This window comes from Spea bombifrons, chromosome 8 (genome assembly GCF_027358695.1).
Source record: "Spea bombifrons isolate aSpeBom1 chromosome 8, aSpeBom1.2.pri, whole genome shotgun sequence".
Lineage (NCBI taxonomy): Eukaryota > Metazoa > Chordata > Amphibia > Anura > Pelobatidae > Spea > Spea bombifrons.
Genome location: NC_071094.1, coordinates 15,532,170 through 15,554,206, shown reverse-complemented (window position 1 = coordinate 15,554,206; position 22,037 = coordinate 15,532,170). Strand labels below are relative to the sequence as shown.

General features: G+C 48.6%; 1 protein-coding gene across 1 annotated transcript in view; it reads right to left on the bottom strand.

The window, feature by feature from the left end:
* ASTN2 (astrotactin 2) overlaps positions 1-22,037 on the bottom strand; it is a 715,352-nt gene that overhangs the window by 458,396 nt on the left and 234,919 nt on the right. The window contains exon 10 of the mRNA XM_053473898.1: positions 1,010-1,176. Within this exon, the coding sequence (XP_053329873.1) occupies positions 1,010-1,176 (167 nt within the window). The remainder of the gene's footprint in view (positions 1-1,009; positions 1,177-22,037) is intronic.

The following is a 22,037-nucleotide window of genomic DNA, read 5'->3' as shown; positions in this document are numbered from 1 at the left end:
TGAAGTTATAGGACCGGTTTGCTCTGGCCCTGTACCCGATCCTGACTTGTACCTGATCCTGAATTGTTCCTGCCTTGTGCCCTGTCCAGTGGGCTTCCTGTCTTGTGCCCTGTCCAGTAGGCTTCCTGCCTTGTGTCCTGTCCAATAGGCTTCCTGCCTTGTGCCCTGTCCAGTGGGCTTCCTGCCTTGTGCCCTGTCCAGTAGGCTTCCTGTCTTGTGCCCTGTCCAGTAGGCTTCCTGCCTTGTGTCCTGTCCAATAGGCTTCCTGCCTTGTGCCCTTCCAAGTGGGATTCCTACCTTGTGCCCTTCTAAGTGGGCTTCCTGTCATACGTCCTGTCATACGCCCTGTCCAGTAGGCTTCCTGTCTTGTGCCCTGTCCAGTAGGCTTCCTGCCTTGTGTCCTGTCCAATAGGCTTCCTGCCAAGTGGGATTCCTACCTTGTGCCCTTCTAAGTGGGCTTCCTGTCATACGTCCGTTTTCTTGCTAAGAGACTGTTTAACCTGTATTTGCTTGTCCTGCCATAATATGCAATACATGGCATTACCTGGAATTCTGCCTGTGGTCTATACCTTTGTGCCTGTCTGTCTTTGGTTACCATGCATCGCCGTGTGCAGACAGAACCCCAGGTATCCCCTGCAATGAGGTTCCTACCCAACCTGATCACCCGTGCTCTGACACTTGCTTTACATGCTCCCTAGTTCTGGCACTCATCTTTTCATCAGAAAATACTTCACTCTAGGACTTAGGATCCCTTGACATATTTGAATGTTTCTCTTCTCTCACCCTTCTAGGGAAGAATGTGCTCTTCTTTTATGTAAATATTAATGTTAACCCCATAGGTTTTCACATTCTCTAGCTTTTCACTACTAATATCTCAAAAGAAAAAAATCGGTAGGTTAATTTTTTTGTCAGATCAGTTCCCATTTGTCTGTGTGCTTCCAAAAACTATGTTCATCTGCAGTCAATGAGACATCTTCCTTAAGTTTATGAATACTTTGATTTATCTCACCCGCAGAACATGTAAATGGCACTTTCGCTCGGTTCCTGTGGAAGAGGAATTATCTGCTGTACACAAAGTTGTTCACAGCCACCATTGGCTCCATCTGAGCAATCAGTTCCTTTAGAATAATCATAGCAGCCACTTCCATCCTTCATTGGCCTCAGTCCTGCAGGGCACTAAAAGAAACAAAACATATTCTCAAATTATTTCGTATTTTTCACTATATAACAACACAGTGCAATGAAGTTCCCAATGAGTAAAAGTGAAAGATGTGTTATGACCTTTTAATTTAGTCAGGGAATTTACCACTTTCCTGTCTCAATGAATTTTAATGTTTCCATAGGAAGGCTAAAAAGTCATAATGCCAAAAAATGGAAAAAAAACCAGATAGTCTGGGTTAAAAGTTGTAGGGGTCTGAAGTCTTATATGATCTGGAAAGAAGATATCGCCTGTTCATTTTTATTTTTAAGGGGGAAACTTTATGCAGAAGGTTAACATAATTTCCTTTTTTGTGTTTGTGGCGATTAACAGAAAATATGCACATATCTATTGAAAAACTGATCACACATTATGCTCAGATGTATAAAGTGACAATATACACTATTTTAAGTACATACAGAGTAGACCTATCATATTACTATTATGTGGATATAAATACTAATCACGATACATGTTAACTTACCACAGTGAATAATGGCATAATAAATGCCCAATGGGTAGCCGTTTAAGTAATTCCACCCCTTCCGTCTCTGCCACTACCAAAAGTCAGCAGTATTTTTTTTTGTTACAGGTTAAATTTTATTGGATTTAGAGCATAATGTGCGTTCTTGTGTATACAAAATTACAAAATACATATATGTGTATGACATTGTATACATGTAGGGAACTTTTGAATATATTGAAGGGAAGTCCATGAAATGTCAATTGGACCTTTAAACGTCCTGTCGCATAGCCGGCCACCAAAATAGACGGCTAAGCAGCTCCTCAGTCTTCCTCGTACCTCCATGACCTGCTGTTTATGTGGTGTGGAGTAGACGTAGTATCTCTTGGCGTACAGGAGCTGGTACAAAGATATTTTCTTGAAAGTAGAGAAGACCATCTCATCGTATGAGGTCTTGAGTAGCAGTGGATCTCTCTGGTGCACTGTGGTAGCAGAGCTTCTTCCATATAGACTGGGTCGTAGCTAAAAAAAATGACCCTTGTGAAGGATAGTCTCTAGAGTGTCGCTGGTAGTCCTGGTCTCATCAGCAGTGCATGAAAGGGCATCGGCCTTGCCGTTTTTTGACCCAGGACGAAAGGTTATTTTGAGGTGGAAACGACTGAAGAACAGAGCCCAGCGAACTTGATAGAGCTTCAGGCGCTTGGCAGCGCAGAGGTACTCCAGGTTACGATGGTCGGTGTAGTCCAAAATAGGGTGTGAAGGGCCTTCTAGGTAATGTCTCCACTCCTCCAGTGCAGATTACAAGGCCAGCAACTCCCAGTCACCTACGTCATAATTCCTCGCAGGAGGTGACAGCCTCTTGGAGAAGAAGGTGTCTGGGTGTAAAATGTCCAGGGCACCATGTCTTTGGGACAGTATGGCTCCGATAGCGGATTCAGAGGCGTCTACCTCCAGGACGTATGGTCTGGAAGGATCCGGAAAAGAGATTATGGGCGCAGAGGTGAAGAGGCGTTTGAGGTGATCAAAGGCTTCTTGAGCCTGTGTAGACCAGACGAATCTGCCCTCCTTCTTGGTCAACGCTGTGAGAGGCTGTACCACCTTGGAAAAGTCACAAATAAATTTACGATAGAAGTTTGCAAATCCAAGGAAGCACTGTACCTCTTTCTTGTTGGATAGGCAGGGCCACTTGGTGATAGCGTGTATCTTTCTATCGTCCATCTGGAGGCCTTGGGGAGTCAGGAGAAAACCGAGGAATTGCACCGTGGTGGTCTTGAAGGCACACTTCTCAAATTTTTCGTACAAGCTATGTTTGCGTAGCTAAGTTAGGACCTTGTACATGTGGTGGCGAGGTTCTTCCAGTGTATCAGAATAGATCAATATATCATCGATATAAATAATGACAAACACCCTGTGGTTGTCCAGCCCTGGCGGAAAAACGTGGCACATGTTGAAACACACACCTCATGAGGGTTTTCTCCTTGTTCCATAACGTCATGACGGAAACATGACGATTCAACTTCTTGACGAATGTGTCCCCAAAGAGGAGGCCCTTAGCGGCAGCGCCCAACGCCTTTGAACCCAGCTCGGCTAGACGAGCATCCATACGGAGCAGGCAGACGGAGTGCAGGGCCCAGTCGCGTATGAGGGTAGGATCCAAGCTCGTATCCTGGAAGATGGCCCTGTCAGCCAGGGACAGAATCTGGGTGATCGGCCCCACTAGGTCGAGGAGCTTGTCCTGTGAAGATTTGAGGCCCTGTTCCAGGCCTCTATGCAGGTCACGCTTATTGTACGACAGCAGCTGTAGGACATTCGGATCAAATTCTGGGGTGACCGCTACCTTATGCGGTACGGAGGGCAGGGGACATTGTTGCGCACCTCTCTGTCCAGGGGTTTGCGCAAGTATTGGCAGATGTGAGCCGGAGAGGCCCATTCTGTAGCCCTGGGGTGGCGCCTGGCCGTAGGATCGAAAAGGGCCGTCCCTGAAGGATCCAAGACCGGAGCATCTGGAATGGCTGAGGTGGCAGGGGCCATGGAATGGTGGGGCTCACCCGCCATGTACTCATGCACGAATTGTGAGGTGTGTTCACCGGGAGAGTCTGGAGTGTCAGAGAGGACAGATTTGCCCGAACTTCCCGCAGGCCATTCGTCCAGGAGTGAAAGTGGCCCTTCTTATAGCCTATCATCCACTGAGGGCAGAGTGGAATCTCTAAGGGTCGCCAGAGCTTGGGTCACTTTGATGTGTTTGGCAGGGCCTTTACCTTTACCCGCGGGAGCGCTAGTACCCTTCCACAGGCGTTTAGCGGGTCGGGGCTCACCCTCAGAGTGATCAGAGTCAGAATCTGACTAATCCTTTGTGGGCTCCGTAGGGGCAGGAGCAGATTGGTTGGGATTAGCTGCAGGGATACCTGCTGACACTTTGGCAAGAAAAGACTCCATGAAGCTGGAGAACTTGGTTTTAAATCATGCCAGAAAAGCCTCCTGGGGATTTTCGCTTGGCTGTGACATGATAAGTGAATAGGGGCTCACCCTGTAACAAAATGCACTGTAATATTAGTATTATATCAGAGGCTCACCCTGAATAAAAGGAACCTGGTATATAGGAGGCAATATGCCACATGAATTGTAAGATGCCAGAACAGAAGCTCTGGGGACCAGAAAGGGGCTCACCCTAGAGCCTAGCAGGCAACAATAAGGTAGAAAATATAGCAGGGCTAACGCGCAAAGCAAGGTTCCCAAATGCAAATACTTTTGAAGGTAGAGGGTAGTAGAGAACACAGGACTCACCCATTGCAAAAAACGAAGCCCCACTGTGACAAAAAACATGAGAAATGGCAGACTGAGTACACCAGCCTGCCGTCTATAATGGGAACTAAGATGACCCATGAAATCACACAATTGCGAGATCTCATGGCCGAGAAAATGGATGCCGAATTGAAATGAAGTCAATTGGGGGACTAACAAAGATGGCTGCTGCAAATTCAAAATAACAAAGATGGCGGCGAGATCTCGCAAGTTGAGACCATCTGCAAGATGGCCGCCGGCAGGGATGAGATAGCAGAAAGACACGCCATAAGGTAAGAAATAATAAACAAAGACGGCAAAAACACTGAAAAAGGGAAGGGGAGAAAGGAGTGGGGTGGGGCGGATAAGAAAAGATACTGAAACCACCAATGCAAAGTATTGTCAGGGTCCATCCAGACTGCGGAGCTGCAGATCTCTGTTTTTCCCTACCTTGCCTCAGTTCCCATGTTCTGCTGTGGTCCACTCATGGATTTCTATATGCTCTGTCCTAAACCTCTGATTCCTTGATTCCAGTCTGCTCTTTGCTTCAGCTCCTGTTTCCTTTATAAGGTGTGTCCCACGTGGTTGTTCTGTTTGTCTCAGTCTGCAGTCTAAAGGTATGTCCTTCTGGGTTCTGTGTTTGGATTCAATGTTTAGTTTATCAGTACTTTCGTATGCAGGGCTTAGCCTTAGGACCCACCGTCATTTGAGTACTTTGGCGTAGTATATGGCCATATGATGTGACGGAATCTCCAATAGTTATCATATAGTCCTAGGCTAGTTCCTGTATTTATGTTTGTCTGTCTCATATGTACCTTTGCCCTTCTTCCCTGAATCATCTGAGGATTCTGGTTCCTCTCTCCTCTCCCCTTGTCCCAGTTAAGATGTCCTATCCTTGCTTAAAGGAGAAGCGTCCGAGGATTCCGGCTCCTCACTCCTTCCCCTGTGTTCCTTGCCTTGTATCATGTATGTCTTGTCTGGTTATGTTCCTTGCTCGGTCTCCCTGTTCCTTGCTCTGTCCTCCTTGCTTGCTATGTTTCCATTATATACTCTGCTTAGCTTCCATACTCCCAGCCTGCAGCATCCTGCACATGATTTCAGTGCTATGTCTCATGCCTGCTCCAGGGTGCCTGCAGGATAGCTCCAAGTTTAGTTTGGATTTCCACATCCAGCCAAGTTTAGTTCTGCCTTGTTCTGGACATCATCAGCTGCTATGTCAGGGTGCTGGTATGTGGCTGCTCAACCCTAGATGCCCACCTGGGAGAGTGCAGTCGCCCTCACCAGGCCCTGTCCAACTCCACTACTGCGCAATACCTCCTGAACACAATCTTTGGGCGCGCTGGGTCATTACAGTCGTCATGTATGGACCCAGTTTCCTGACAAGTGTAGACAAAATATACAATGTATAAAATAAGATATAATAATATAAAATAATTTAAAATGATGATAATAATAAAATTATTATAATGTAGTAGTAATAATAATAATAATAGTGATCTAGCAAGCCTGGGCAATAGGAACTTACTGACCTGTCAGTGACCAGCAAAGAAAGAGGAAGAAGAGGGGGATGCTGGTAGTTTATGTAATCCTATGCTGTTCTGTTATTGGTTCTCTTAAGTTTTTTTTTGTTAACCTTTTCTTTGTTGCTAGTCGGTGAGAGTAAAGGAAGTTATGCAAATATGAGCCTCCTGTCTTTCTGTAAAATTGAGGTTAATGCAGGGGTGGGCTGGGCCGGGGGGCAATTGCCCCCCAGGCCGCCCGAAATCTAATCTAAACGGCCGCTGGGTGCTGATGCCGCTACTTTAATACTTCTTTTGTAAAATTTAATATGGTAAGCCGGATCGGCTATTAAATGGGAAAAAAAAGTATTAAAGCAGCGCCGGCCGGCGGCATCAGCACCCAGCGGCCGTATGCGATGGCCACCAAGTGATGGGAGCAGCGTGAGGGGTGAAAGGTGAGTGCGAGGGGGCGGAGCTTTCACCCCTCACGCTGGTCCCATCACTATGCGGCCATCAGGTTGTTGGAAATCTAAACGGCCGCTGGGTGCTGATGCTGCCGGCAGCGCTACTTTAATACATTATTTATTTATTTTTAATATGGCAAGCCGATCCGGCATATTAAATAAATAAAAAAAAGGATTAAAGTAGCTCCGGCCGGTGGCATCAGCACCCAGCGGCCATCAGACTGCTGGAAAACTGATTTGAATTATATTTGTATTTTTATAATGAATATGCGTTCAGGAAAAGATGGGCATGTATGGTGGGCTGATTCGTGGCACAACGGGCCACTTCACTTGACTTGCCCCCCAGGCCTTAGGCTGCCAGCCCTCCCCTGGGTTAATGTGCCAATTTTCCTCCACTGCAGAATTTTGGCCAAAACATCTCCCATATGTATGCATACTAATTCCACATCAAAATACTTGTATATTGTGGTAATTGTGCACATGGGTTTAAACAAATTTGGACACAAACAATGCTTAATATGCCATTATCAAATGGCATATAAAATGGTGCCACATGGCAACTAACAATATTTGCTGTACCACTGCATTGTCTTAAAGGTACAAATCATTGATGTGCTTTATGGGCTTCAATGACAACACAAAGTGCCTAGCCAAACAACCCAAATATAATTCCCTAAACACCCATCACCAAGAGAAGCTGATATAGGTTTACAACTCTCATGATGTATGTATGTGTATCCCTAATTAAATTCAATAAAAATTGTCCTCAATGTGCCAGATACTGGGTAACATTTTATAAAATTTGTGAAAGTACCAGTGATTACTAGGTGATCTGAGCATATGAGGTGGGGGGGTAGTTGACTTTATCAGCCTAGATCCACAGCATTTACAGGAAAGGCAAAAAAACGTTTGGCACCTAATTTGCTCTGTTCTGAAAAAAGGGTGCCCTGTTTTTCTCTGTTTACATTTGTATGTTTTGACACTTAGGCTGTGGGACTGTAAGGGCAAATAGTATTTTTCCATCTTAAAGGGGGGGGGGTTCAAAAGTCTGAGATAAAAGAACCATTCATAATGACACAACTGTGCCAGTTGCAAAGGTGTGGTAATAAGCCTGAAAAAAGGGATTATAATAAAACATGGTAGGTGTGGATTGTTCGGATCATTTACTAAAATCAGACCTTCTAATGCATAAAATAAAGATATGGAACAAAAAAAGTTATCCTCTCTGGAAGCCGGGGGAAGGTATGCGCGATGCGCGTAGACAACCTCCGCTGCTGCCCGCACTTTCGCTGGCGCTAGGTGATACAAGCTATGCATTGTCCCGGACTGAGGCTGCCCCATTCCGGGACTGTTCCAGGCAATCTGGGATGTGTGGTCACCCTACCCAAATGTGGCCTTTTAGCCCCCAAACAACCCGACAAACCCATGCATGCGGGGTATCACTATACTCAACACATGTTGGGGTGTTGTGTGACAGTGACATATACCAGGAGCTGTAAATTCATACCTGAATTATAACATGTGTGGGAAAAACACACACAAAAAAATACTACTGCAAACTTAGGCCCCTGGGAATCAGCGTAGCTAAATGGACAGGGAGCATGTATGTGTGTGGGTTAGTGCATGCTCAGGGCATGTCCGTGTTTTGATTGGGGTATGTTAATTGAGGGGTGGGAGACCCTAGGTGATATAAGGTGCCCTCTGAGTGACCCCGGCCACTGTCCTTTTTTGCAGACACGGCCAACAGTCTTACCTGCTTGAGCTTAGGTGTGACGGCCTGGAGTATGGACGTGGAGGCGATCCTCGCTGCTCTCAGGGCTGGTGCGGACCAGGACGGTGGTAGGGCGCTCCGTGAGCAGTTTGCTCACTTGCTTCCTCAGGCTGCGGTGCCTGTTGTGCCTGCCGGGTCTGGTGGGGCCGCGGAGGCACCGTCTCGCGGGCGCGTTTCGGGTCGCCGGCGCGCCCGCCCTCCTGCTCGGCTGAGCCCCGTGTCGGGTGGGGGGGCTCGGTACCGGAGCAGGAGTCCGGATCCCGGGCCGCGCGCGCCCCGGGAGGCGTCTCCTCGGGGCGGGCGGCCGTCTTCGCCGCCGTCGTCCCCAAGATGGCGGCGACGTGCGTCCTCGCGGCGGTCTCGCGAGGCTGCCTCACGGCTCGCGAGGCCTGCTGCTCCCTTGCCGGGGCCGTCGACGGAGGCCCCGGCGCCTGCACGCCTGCCGAAGAGGACGTCGCGGGCGGTAGCGGCAGCCCCATCCGGGGTCAGGCAAGCCGCGGGAGGGGTGAGTAGGCCCGGCGGGGCTACACGGGGGGCGGCTGGGGGTCCTGCTGGGGGGGCTGTCTCGGAGGAGGCAGGGGGGTCCTTCGGGGATGACCTGGCCCTCTCTCTGGGGCCCTCTGCCCGCTTACCTCCTCAGGGGGAAGGGCTGGTGGGGTCTTCCCAGCTTCTCTACGGCTCCTCTGATGAGGAGGCTTTCACTACCCCCCTTCCCCCTTTCCTTACGGCACCTGCTGGTGGCTTGCCAAGTTTCGGCCCCCTGCCGGTGGTTTCTGGTACTGCAGCTGTACCAGGTCCTGCATTCTCACCCCTTTCCTCTACACAGGCTGTGTCTGGTGTGCTGCTGCAGGATGCTTCGCCGCTGCTGGGACCAGGACTTCAGGGACCTTCTAGCAATACGGCTTCAGCTACGGCGCCGCAGGAGGTCTGCCGGTCGCTTGGTGGTGAGTTGCCTTCTCATTCTGTGGGCCTCTTGGGAGCCGGGGTGGAGGGTCGCTCGGGCTCTTCTATGGGTGCTTTTCTTTCTGGTCTGCGGGGTTTTTTGGATGCGTGGGAGCGCGACAAGGGTGCTGGTCCGTCGGGGTCGGGGCTGGATAGTCAGGTTAGGTCCGTGTGGGAGCAACCTGGGGGTGGCGCAGGGGCTTTAGGTTCGGTTTCCCTTTCTGCGCCTGCTGTGGCGGGGTCTGTTGGTGCCGGGACATCTGGCCCGGTGGCCCCCGGGGTTCCGGTGGCGGTGGCCCCGCCGGCTGGCGGGGCTGCTGCGGTTATTGGCTCGGCGCCAGTTGTGGATGCAGCTTTGGGGGTTGCGGACGTGGCTCGTGGGGCGGCCTACATGTGTTGGTCGGGCCCGCTTGGGCTGCATTTGAAACAGGAGGTTAAGGAAAAGATCTGGAAAGGGGAGTTTTTGGAGATTTTCTCTCTTCTGCCGCTGGAGGAGGCACCTCCCCCTGCGGCGGAGGAGAAGGATAAGGAAAAGGAGAAGGAAAAGGAGAAGTATCGGTATCGGCGGATTCCAAAGACCTTTGGGAATTGGATCCGCGCTTTTTCTATTTTGGCTAGTGTGATAGGCGAAAAGTGCCCTGAGAAATGTTCGGCACTTTTTGCGTATCAAGATCTCATCTGGAGTGCGTGTCGGACTTATGGGGGTCTGGGCTGGTGGCGGTACGATGAGCAGTTCCGCCAACGCTTGGCGGTCCGGCCGTCTATCGGTTGGGATCAGATGGACATTGGTCTGTGGTTGGCCATTATGACTCGGCCGGCCACGCACCAGGGTGGTTTCTCGTCGTTTCTTGGGGGGGCCGGGGGGGTATCTGGTGCCACGCCCTCTCCGGCCGGTCAGCGGCGGCCGGGGTGCTGTTACCAGTTCAACGACGGGCAGTGTAAGTTTGGTGCGTCCTGTCGGTTCAAGCATGAGTGCTCCGGCTGTGGCGGAACCCATCCCCATTCCCGCTGCTTCAAGCGGGCTAAGGGGGGCGAGCGCGCAGATGTGGGCTCGAAGGGCGACGACGCCAGTGGACGTCGCCGCGATGCGCCCGTGGCTAAGCCGATATAGGGACCGGCGGGCTGCTGACATTTTGTTGCGGGGGTTTTCGGAGGGGTTTTGGATTCCCTTTGTTGATGCCCCTGGTTCGGTTAATTTTCGGAATTTGCGCTCGGTTGCGGAATTTCCTGATGTTGTTAGGGACAAGTTGCGTAAGGAAGTTGAGTTAGGGCGCATGGCGGGCCCTTTTGCCGTGCAGCCTTTGGCGAATTTGCGGGTGTCCCCGCTCGGGGTGGTTCCTAAGAAGGATCCTGGTAAGTTTCGTTTGATTCATCACTTGTCGTACCCCCGTGGTAGTTCGGTTAATGATGGCATTTCGGCTGAAATGGTTCGGGTTGTTTACGCGTCGTTTGATAAGGCGGTTGACATGGTACGGGCGGCGGGTCGTGGCGCCCTGTTGGCGAAGACGGATATTGAGGCGGCGTTTCGCCTTCTCCCGGTTCACCCGGCTTGCCATCATTTGTTGGGTTGTCAGTTCGAGGGTTGTTTTTACGTTGATATGTGCCTCCCGATGGGTTGTTCTATCTCCTGCTCCTATTTCGAATGTTTTAGCACGTTTTTGGAGTGGGTTGTTCGGGAGGAGGCGGGTTTGGCTTCTATCCTGCATTATCTGGACGATTTCTTGTGTATCGGGTCGGGGGATTCGGGGGATTGTCTTCGTCTCCTTCGCACTGTACAGACCGTGATGTGTCGTTTTGGAGTTCCTCTTGCGGCCGACAAGACGGAGGGTCCCTCGACCTGTCTGAGTTTCCTTGGAATCCAGATCGATTCTGTGGCGATGGAGTGCCGCTTGCCTGTTGCTAAGCTGGTTGACTTGAAGGGGTTTGTTGCCAGGGTGCGGGGGATGAGGAAGGTTCAGCTTTGTCAGTTGCAATCGCTGTTGGGGAAGTTGAACTTCGCTTGTCGCATTTTGCCGATGGTTCGGGTTTTTAGCCGGCGGCTGGCTGCGGCGACGGCGGGTGTTGTTCGGCCCCGCCATTTTATTCGGCTCACTCGTCCGCTGCGGGACGACTTGGCTGTCTGGGGGTCCTTTTTGGATACCTACAATGGTCGGTCGTATTGGCAGGCACCCCAGGTTTCCAATTCCCAGTTGCATCTTTACACCGATGCAGCTGGGTCGGTGGGTTTCGGGGCTATCCTGGGTGTGCACTGGTGTGCTGAGGAATGGCCGGTCTCCTGGAGGGAGTCGGGGCTCACCCGGAACTTGGCGTTCCTGGAGCTTTTTCCCATTTTGGTGGCGGTGGAGGTGTGGGGTGATGTTCTCCGTGATCGGCGGGTTCTGTTTCATTGCGACAACTTGGGGGTTGTTCAGGCTATCAATACTCTGACGGCTTCCTCTCCTCCGGTGGTTCGCCTTTTGCGTCGGCTGGTGTTGCGATGTTTGGGTCTGAATGTGACCTGTAGGGCGGTACATATACCCGGTGTCAAAAACGTGACGGCTGATGCTCTTTCTCGCTTTCAGTGGGCGGAGTTTCGAGCTACGGCACCGTTCGCGGACGAAGAAGGGGTCCCGTGTCCTGTGGACCTGTGGTCCCTTGGGTTGGACGAGTGACGGAGTGGATTCGAAATTCGGTTTCCAGGTCCACCTGGGGGAGGTATGGTAAGGTGTGGGACGAGTGGGCAGCCTTTGAGGACGGCTGCGGGGGTTTCCCGACTCACGCTGCTCGAGTTCGGGGCTTGCTTTCCCTCCTGTGTAAGTGGGACACGAACGGGGTGTCCCCGTCTGCGGCTTCTGCTCGCCTGTCGGGTCTTGGTTTTTTGTGTAGGTTGATGGGCATCGCCGATTTTACTAAGGATTTCCTTGTTCGCCAGGCCTTGAGGGGTTGGCGCAAGGGGGTTGTTGCGAGGGATACTCGAAGGCCGGTTTCGGCTGGGTTGCTGGTTCGGTTGTGTGAGGTGTTGGGTTCTGTTTGTGTTTCGGACTTCGAGGTTCGGTTGTTCCGGGCGGCTTTTAGCTTAGCCTTTTTCGGGGCTATGCGGATTGGGGAGTTGGTTAGCCCTAGTAAGCGTGTGCCTGGCGGTGTTTTGGCAGAGGATGTGGAATTGGGGGTTGGTGGTCTGAGTTTTTGCATTCGGCGCTCCAAGACGGATGTCCTGGGTAGGGGGTCTTGGGTTCGGTTGGGTGCCATTGCGGGCTCCCCTATTTGCCCGGTGTCGTCAGTTCGCGAGTTTCTCTTGGTACGCCCGGCGGTGGGGGGTCCGCTGTTGGTGCATCAGGACGGGTCGTTTTTGTCCCATTTCCAGTTTGTCAGCGTCTTTCGGAAGTCGCTGTCGGTCTTGGGTGTTCCTGCCGGGTCTTTTGGGGGTCATTCCTTTCGGATTGGTGCGGCCACGGAGGCTACCCGGGTTGGTTTGCCTGATTCCTCTGTGCAACGTATTGGGCGCTGGCGATCGGGTCGTTTTAGGTCATATGTTCGTTTGGATATGCCTGTTTAATGTTCTCTGTTTTTTGTAGGTGTGGCCCTCCCTCAAGTCTGGCTCGTTGGACATTCCTTCATCTTCTGGGCCAGGAGGCGGGCGGCAGTTCGCCCGAACGGGGAGCAGTTGGGGTTCTCTCCTCTTGCGGTCGAGGTGCGGTGGTTCGGGAAGCGGGGGATGCGGTGGGTTCATCTCCTCCCTGAGCTGGTTCGGTTGTCTCGGTTGTTGGGTCCTCCCTCGGTTCTGGTGATTCACCTCGGGGGGAATGATCTTGGGGTAGTCCCGGTCAGGTCTCTGGGGGATACGGTTCTTCGGGACCTTGCTAGGGTTCTTGTTTTGTTTCCTGATGTCCGTCTGGTATGGTCCGAGGTGGTGTCTCGGAATTTTTGGCGGGTGGCGGCTAACCAGCGGGCCCTGGAGCGGTCGCGGGTTAAGTTTAATCGTTGGATTTCCAAGTTTGTGGCTAGCGTTAATGGCGTGTCGGTTCGGCATCGGGTGTTTGAGAGGGACGCGGCTAATTTGTTTCGGAGTGATGGCGTTCATTTGAATGACGTCGGTTTGGATCTTTTCAATTTGGCTCTGCAGGAGGCTATCGGTCAGGCCATGGCGTGTGCTGGTGGGGGCCCCCGCTGATTTAAGGGGTTTAAACAGCGGGGTTTGTGGCGGTTTGTGTGTCCTTGCCGGTCTGGTTTTGGTAAGTGATGGAGTTTGGATGCTGGTGTAATGGAAGGCTCAATCCTCCCCTAACCTCTGGTGTTTTATTGGACGTGCCCACCGAGCTTGTTGGACGGCTGGTGGTTAGCATTGGTGGTGGGACAGCGAAAGGTAGCTGTCAATTTGGTTTGGACGAGGGGGGAGGTGAGTACCTGTGGTGAGAGGCCGGCAAGGACGAGGTTAATTTGGTTCCTGTGTTGGTTATGTTTTGAATATGTTACGGTAATGTGTTATGTATATTTGTATTTATTATTTATCGGTTATTGTATATTATTCTTATTGGTTTATGGTGTTTTGGGCCAACACAGTGTTTATGGTTTTACAATAAAATTGTGCTGTGGCCTGCTTTATCCAATTTCGGTCTCCGTGTCGTTATTTGGTGGGTTACATTGGTATTGGGTTACAATGCACGATACACACTACCTACATACATGACAAAGGCTGGTGGTAGAATTACTGCATGGGAAGAGTTAAAATACCAGCATTTGAAATACCCCTATATATGGTTTTATAGTGCACACTGAATTGACCAGGCTCAAAGATAAACCAAATAGGGCAAGGGCAGTGGATCACCAAATTGCAAAGTTCAACACTGGAAAATGTGCATGCCCCAAATGCGTCCCTTTTGCCACAAAATAGCCAGGCAAACCCATGCATGGGTGGTATCACTGTACTCAGTAGATTTAATGAACACACCAAAAAATGCACCAAAAAATGACTACCAGAAAATTTGACAAAGACTGGTGGTAGAATTAGTGCACGGAAAGCGTTAAAATACTTGCATTTAAAATACCCTGGGGCACCCAATCTTCAAAAACATATAGTTTTGAATTGCATTGGCCGGCTTCAAAGATATCCATAATGGCACATAGGGGAAGAATTACCAGATTTGGAAAAAATGGTTTTGATATAGCAAAATGCTACTTGCACATATTGCCCCATAACGTGCAGAAAAAAGCAAAAGAACATAAAAACATTGGGTACTTAGAAACTCAGGACAAAAAGTAGAATCTATGTAGCAGCTTTTATAGATGAGTAAAAGATTTTTCAAGTAAAAGTCAGAAAAAGTATTTTTTCCTCAATTTTTCACCACATTTCATACTTTTGTTTATAGTAAATTATATGATACAATCAAAATAATGACATCTAAAGAAAGCCCTTCTTGTCCTGAAAAAAACCCCAAATATATAACTTTTGTGGGTTCAGTAAACGGAAAAGAAGAAAATTACAGCTAAAGAGGGGGCACCGCTCACCGCTCAGCTAAACACGAGCAGAAATGCTAAAATCAGCCATTGTCACAAAGGGTACAACAAGTAAAATCAGCCATTGTCACAAAGGGGTTATGTTTACTAATGTCTGGATTGCCCTCATTAACCTGTAATCTGAATTGGCACATTTTTTAATTATGTTCACTGCATAGTTTTCTATTGGTTTCCTAGGATGGACTTGCAGTCAGGAGGAAAACTACTAGCTTTATCTGTACCTTCAAATTCAACACCTTCTTTTTTCCCAGCAGCCACAGAGATATCTAAAGTGAGGTGCCAAAGCAGAAGATCATTTCTTAGCTAACCTTTCTGGCTAGTTTTAGGCTACAAGGGATCTTAACGAAGCCAAAATTTAGTACACAGAAGTTTATGGACAAAAGTATGCACTCACTGTACGGAAATGTAACTTACTAAATGGGCAATGAGATAATGACTAGACAGAGCATAAATACCCTAAATTGGTAAAAAATGCATATTGTGTTGTACATAAAAGATGCAAACTGCATACTGCTTTATATGTGTGTGTCAAACTGAAAAGGCACAATGTGCGTAATCATACATGCATGATTAACTGGAGGCAGAGGTATGGTCTTCTGCAGACAGGATGAGAAGTACCGTATTTGCTCGATTATAAGACGAGGTTTTTTCCAGAGCAAATGCTCTGAAAAATACCCCTCGTCTTATAATCGGGGTCGTCTTCTAATCAGACCCCAAAAAAATGGCTGGGGCCATGCTGCTTACCGGTCGCGAGCAGCGTCTCTTCCGTTAGAAGCAGGAGGACAGGAAGCTTGTAGCTTCCTCACAGAACTCTATCTCCCCCTCCCTCCTCTGGGGGCGGGGCCAGAGAAGTTGCTGGTACAGCCGGTCCCCTGCAGAAGTCTTCGAGTGAGAGATCTGCAGTTCAGGTAAGGGGGTGGGGGAGGGTTTTTGGGTAAGTATGTGTGATTAATGTGTGAAGTATGTGTGATTAATGGAATGAATGAGTATTTAAATGTTTGTGAATGTGTGTTTGTGTGTGATAGCATGGATGTGTAAGGGGGGTGGGGGTTGTAGCATGGCATAGGGAGGCTGTAATCCCACTACTATCATCCCCAGGTTCCAGCATGTACTGGCTGCCTTGGCTTGATAGGAGTGTGATTGCTGTTAGCAGCAATCACACTCCTATCAAGCCAAGGCAGCCAGTACATGCTGGGTTAAAAGGCATATCATGGGGCTGAGTGGCATATAGGGGGTTAAAATGCATTTCTGGACCTCCAGAAATGCATTTTAACCCCCTATATGCCACTCAGCCCCATGATATGCATATATACCTCCAGAAATGCATTTTAACCCCCTAAATGCCACTCAGCCCCATGATATGCCTTTTAACCCCCTATATGCCAGAGTGGCATATAGGGGTATAAGGCATATCATGGGGCAGAGTGGCAAATAGGGGGGTATAAAGCATTTCTGGGGGCAGAGTGGCATAACTGGGGGGGGGCAGGTTGGCAAATAAAAGGAAATTTAAAAAATATATTTACATGAATTAATATTTACTGGTAAAACTTTTTTTCCTATAGGGTCGTCTTATATTCAGGCTTTTTGTTTTTTTCCTAAATTAATATTTTGATTTTGGGGGGTCGTCTTATAATCGGGGTCGTCTTATAATCGAGCAAATACGGTAATACATCTGCGGGCCAAGATTTGGTACTGACAGGTATGGAAATAAAAAAATAGAATTCGGGGTTTTGCACAGGGATGCGCAGTTCGTGTCTCCCAATGCCCGGGACATGCTGTTCCGGGCGTTGGACGGGTGTTTTTGTTTAGTTTTCATTTATCCCTGCTGCAGGTAAACAGCAGGGTTAGGATCCAGGTCCCCCGCGGCGCTGTAGGGGACCTGGATCCTTCTCTACGGCAGCCGTGGACGTCTGCGCAATGACCTCTGCTGCCGGGAACTTTCGCCTATGGTGCAGCACTGGCGTGACATAACCTTCCGGTGCTCCACCATAGAAGTGCCGGCAGTGGAGGTTGCCTACGCGTATCGCGCAGACGTTCACCGGCCGGCCCCGCTAGGCACCAGGGAGTCTGGGGGTGCATTGGTAAGTTGGGTGGTGGCACTTCTAGGAAGTAGAGTGGGATATCAGGGGGGCAGAGTGGCACTTCTAGGGGTCATAAAGCATATCTAGGGGGCAGATGGCCATTTCTAGTGGACATAAAGCATATCTGGGTTGGCAGGTGGCCATTTCTAGGGGGTAGGTGGGCATTTCTAGGGGGCATAAAGCATATCTGGGGTGTCAGAGTTGCATATCTGGGGGCATAAAGCATACCAGGGGCAGAGTGGCATATCTGGGGGGCAGAGTGGCATATCAGGGGGCAGAGAGGCATATCTGTAAGTAAGGTGCATTATGAATTAAGGGGGGACCTTAAAATGGCTATTGGTTTTCTGTCTGTATGTAACATATACTGACAAACTGATACATCCCAAATATGTTAAAATACCTGTATGCCTCTTCATTCATTAGACACAATACTGTTTTACCGTTCCACTAATGTTTTCTTTAAAAATATTTTTTTCTTTAAAGGTGCGGCCTATATTCGAGCCAATACGGTAAACAAAAAAAGTCACTATTTTAATTGTAGTTACATTTATAGTCAGGCCAGGTATAGGTGTCAGGATAAGGATCCGCAATGCAGAACTGGTATCACTTAATGGGCAAACCATGGCGCAGGAACCTAGTGCAGAAGAATATGAAAAAATCCCAGAGTTGGGAGCAGGCAGGCCCGGACTGGCCATCGGGCACACCGGGCCACGGCAGGGCCGCACTGACTTAGGGGCTGATGGAGCTGCAGCTCCAGGCCCCTACCCTACCTACGGCCGCATTAACGCAGGGCATAAGGGGCACCTGCCCCTTAAGCCCGCCGCAACGGCGACCAGGTCCGCCACTCTAAGGGGCCGGGAAGTCCCCACCAAGGCCGGCCTTACGGGTCTGCGGCCGCACAGGGTTTAAATTAAAACATCGGGGGGGTTTTTTTAACTTTATTTAACATCCTCCATGTTAAATAAAGTTTTTTTAAGTTGAAAAAAAAACCCCCGATGTTTTAATTTAAACCCTGTACGGCCGCAGACCCCTAAGGCCGGCCCTGGTGGGGGCTTCCCGGCCCCTTAGGGCAGGGCCGACCTTTGGGGTGTGCGACCGCACAGGGCGCCACACCCCAGGGGGCGGTGGGCGGTCCGCACCGGGTGCCGCTCATCAGGGGGTGCCAACTTGCGGCACCCGGCACCCCTCCAGAGACGGACAGTAATGTCCGCCGCTGGAGGAGCAGGCTCGCAAGGGAGTGGTATCGGAGGTCTGTTAAAGACCTCCGATACCGCTCCCTTGTAATCCGCGCGGCAACAGCTGCTGTGCGCCGGGGTTTGTTGATCCCGGCGCACATCACTGAAGCCGCGCCCACCGCTGTCCGTGCCCTCTGACCCGGAAGAAGACAGAGAAGACAGAAGAACTGAAGAAGAGGAAAAGAAGCTGAAAGAAGAAAGGAAAGGTAGGAAAGCATTAAGTGAGAGTGGATTGGTATGTGTGTGGATTAGTATATATGTGTGGATTGGTATATGTGTGGATTGGTGTATATGTGTGGATTAGTATATATGTGTGGATTGGTATATATGTGTGGATTGGTATATATGTGTGGATTGGTATATGTGTGTGGATTGGTATATATGTGTGGATTGGTATATGTGTGTGGATTGGTGTATATATGTGTGGATTGGTGTAATTGTGTGGATTGGTGTATATATGTGTGTGGATTGGTATATCTGTGTGGATTGGTGTATATATGTGTGGATTGGTGTATATATGTGTGGATTGGTGTATACGTGTGTGGATTGGTGTATATGTGTGTGGATTGGTGTATATGTGTGTGGATTGGTGTATATGTGTGTGGATTGGTGTATATGTGTGTGGATTGGTGTATATGTGTGGATTGGTGTATGTGTGGATTGGTATATATGTGTGGATTGGTGTATGTGTGTGTGGATTGGTATATACGTGTGGATTGGTGTGTATGTGTGGATTGGTGTATATATGTGTGGATTGGTGTATACGTGTGTGGATTGGTGTATATGTGTGTGGATTGGTGTATATGTGTGTGGATTGGTGTATATGTGTGTGGATTGGTGTATATGTGTGTGGATTGGTGTATATGTGTGGATTGGTATATATGTGTGGATTGGTGTATGTGTGTGTGGATTGGTATATACGTGTGGATTGGTGTGTATGTGTGGATTGGTATATGTGTGGATTGGTGTATATGTGTGGATTGGTGTATATGTGTGTGGATTGGTGTATGTGTGTGGATTGGTGTATGTGTGTGGATTGGTATATGTGTGGATTGGTATATGTGTGGATTGGTAAGTGTGTGAGAGTGATGGGTGTTATGCTGTACCATTTCCAATGTCTTTTTCATGATCTAATTATTCTCTAAAAGTACATCATAACTCCCATCACTCTATACTGTTCCATACAGTGGCAGAGCTGGGAGGCAGAGGCCTTGCACCCCCAGCGCAGGACTCCTGAAAGGTAAGTGAACTTCAAAGAGGGAGAGGGTAGATAGTTAGGAGGGGGTAGTTGCGGCGGGCTTAAGGGGCTCTGCGTTAATGCGGCCATATAGTACCAGTCAGTCCGGTCCTGAGTGGGCCTATTTTAAGGTGGGGGCCTGGAGCTGCAGCTCCATCAGCCCCTAAGTCAATCCTGCTCTGCCACAGGCGCGGTCGCAGTTGCTGCTTGCTTCGGCAACAAGGTAAGTAGGGTGAGGGAGGGGGGTGCAGTGAGAAGGGGCAGAGGGGGGTTAGATAGTGAGAAAGGGGGAGGGGATAGATAGAGGCGGTACATATTGAGAAGTGGGGAAGGGGGTTACATAGTGAAAAGGGGCAGATAAGATGAAGAGAGGGGGTAGTGTGAATGCGTATGAGAATGAATGAATAAATGTGTGGATGAATTGTGTGAATGCGTATGACAATTAATGAATTCATGTGTGGATGAATTGCTTGAATGATTTGTGAGACTGCATTAATGAATGTGTTAATGATTTGTGTGAATGATTAAATGCAAAGGTGGTACATGAAGGGTGGGCTTTAACAATAAATAAATAAATAAATATGGGCTGCTCAGGCTTAAATGCCCGGGCCTATTTTTTGTCCCAGTCCGGGCCTGGGAGTAGGACTCATTACACACTGATAAGGCAGGTATGAAGATCAAGACCAAGCAGGGGTTCTTTTACAAGGTTCAGGATCGAATGACAACAGTACAACAGGATAAGTTCTGGTTAAGGCAAGGAACTGCAAACCAGTGCGGGGCTCAGGACAAGGTAATAACAAGGAATAACACCCAGAGGCTAAAGATTGCTCATGCATGGGCAATGACTACAAGGAAAACAGGGGTTTAAATAGGTATAAAGGGAATGAGGTGCACTTAAAACTGGGTGTGTGTTCGCCTTTAAACATATTAAATCTTTGCTGGATAGCATGGACATGGTAAATATTTGGTGGTAGCAGAAGGCAGTTTGTTCTCAGAAGGGCTCGAGAATGGTACAAAAATGTTTCCAGGCAATAATGAAGCATGGTGAAAGTGCCTTGCAGTTTTTTGGTGCTGCATTTCTACAAATGGAGTTGGGATTTGATCAGAATAAGGCTAGGTTTCCATTTGTTTTTTTTTTTGCTAAAAACGCCCATAAAAACGCCAATAGCGCCACCTGGCGTTTTTTTAGTGGAAAAACGCAGCAGCCAGATGTTAGCTGTTCTTCAATAGGAAATCGCAAAATGCCATTTCCACTTGCCGTTTTTCTGTCTGGCGTTTTTTCAGTCCTCTTTGGCGTTTTTCTGCTTTTTTGGGCTCTGTGGCAGTTTTTCAAAATCGCAGCATGTTCACACTCTGGCGTTTTTTGCAAGGAAATCATGGCGTTTTTCTCCAATAGAAGTCTATGGGAGAGAAAAAACGCCATGAAAAAGCCATGTGGGTTTATTGTCTTGGCGTTTTTTATGGCGTTTTTTCCACAGTTAGGCAAGGTTTCCATTTGGTTTTTTTTTTGCTAAAAACGCCTATAAAAACGCCAATAGCGCCACCTGGCGTTTTTTTTGTGAAAAACGGCTGCAGCCAGATGTTAGCTGTAATTCAATAGGAAATCGCAAAATGCCATTTCCACTTGGCGTTTTTCTGTTTGGCGTTTTTTCAGTCCTCTTTGGCGTTTTTCTGCTTTTTTGGGCTCTGTGGCAGTTTTTCAAAATTGCAGCATGTTGACACTCTGGCGTTTTTTGCAAGAAATCTTGGCTTTTTTTCTCCAATAGAAGTCTATGGGAGAGAAAAAACGCCATGAAAAAGCCATGTGGGTTTATTGTCTTGGCGTTTTTTATGGCGTTTTTTCCACAGTTACAATGCAGAGGATGGACCCAGTATCTGTGTGTCCTACGAGAAATAGGCTGAAAACAAACAGTTTCACACAAAACAAAGTCCTGGACTGGTTCATATTGAATTTTACACCATTTGGAACAAACATGCCATTACAAACAAACATACGCGACCGGATCCTGCGTGCCAAAAGCAACAGCAAACAATTTGCACCATCATTTGGGGCCAATCTTCCCAGAGGAGCAGACATTCGAAATAAAGCATGCCTTACAAACCACAGAAAAGAGACAAAAGGGTCTACCAAGTAAATGACATCAGGAGAGGGCAGATACTTGCCATTTATCCTAATCCCTTTTAGCTGGGTGAAACTTCTAACTTGTAAAGGCTGGAAAAACTGCCTAAGGTCAAAAAAAGCAATTTCCACAGAAAGGCTAAAACGCCAGAAAAAACTGCAGAAAAAACGCCAAAACGCAGGTAAATGCAGTGGCAGTTTTCTTGGCAGTTTTCCTGGCGTTTTTCATCAAGAAAAAAACGCCGGACAAAAACCCAAGTGGAAACCTAGCCTTACAATGCAGAGGATGGACCCAGTATCTGTGTGTCCTACGAGAAATAGGCTGAAAACAAACAGTTTCACACAAAACAAAGTCCTGGACTGGTTCATATTGAATTTTACACCATTTGGAACAAACATGCCATTACAAACAAACATACCCGGACGCATCAACTGGATCCTGCGTGCCAAAAGCAACAGCAAACAATTTGCACCATCATTTGGGGCCAATCTTCCCAGAGGAGCAGACATTCGAAATAAAGCATGCCTTACAAACCACAGAAAAGAGACAAAAGGGTCTACCAAGTAAATGACATCAGGAGAGGGCAGATACTTGCCATTTATCCTAATCCCTTTTAGCTGGGTGAAACTTCTAACTTGTAAAGGCTGGAAAAACTGCCTAAGGTCAAAAAAAGCAATTTCCACAGAAAGGCTAAAACGCCAGAAAAAGCTCCAGAAAAAACGCCAAAACGCAGGTAAATGCAGTGGCAGTTTT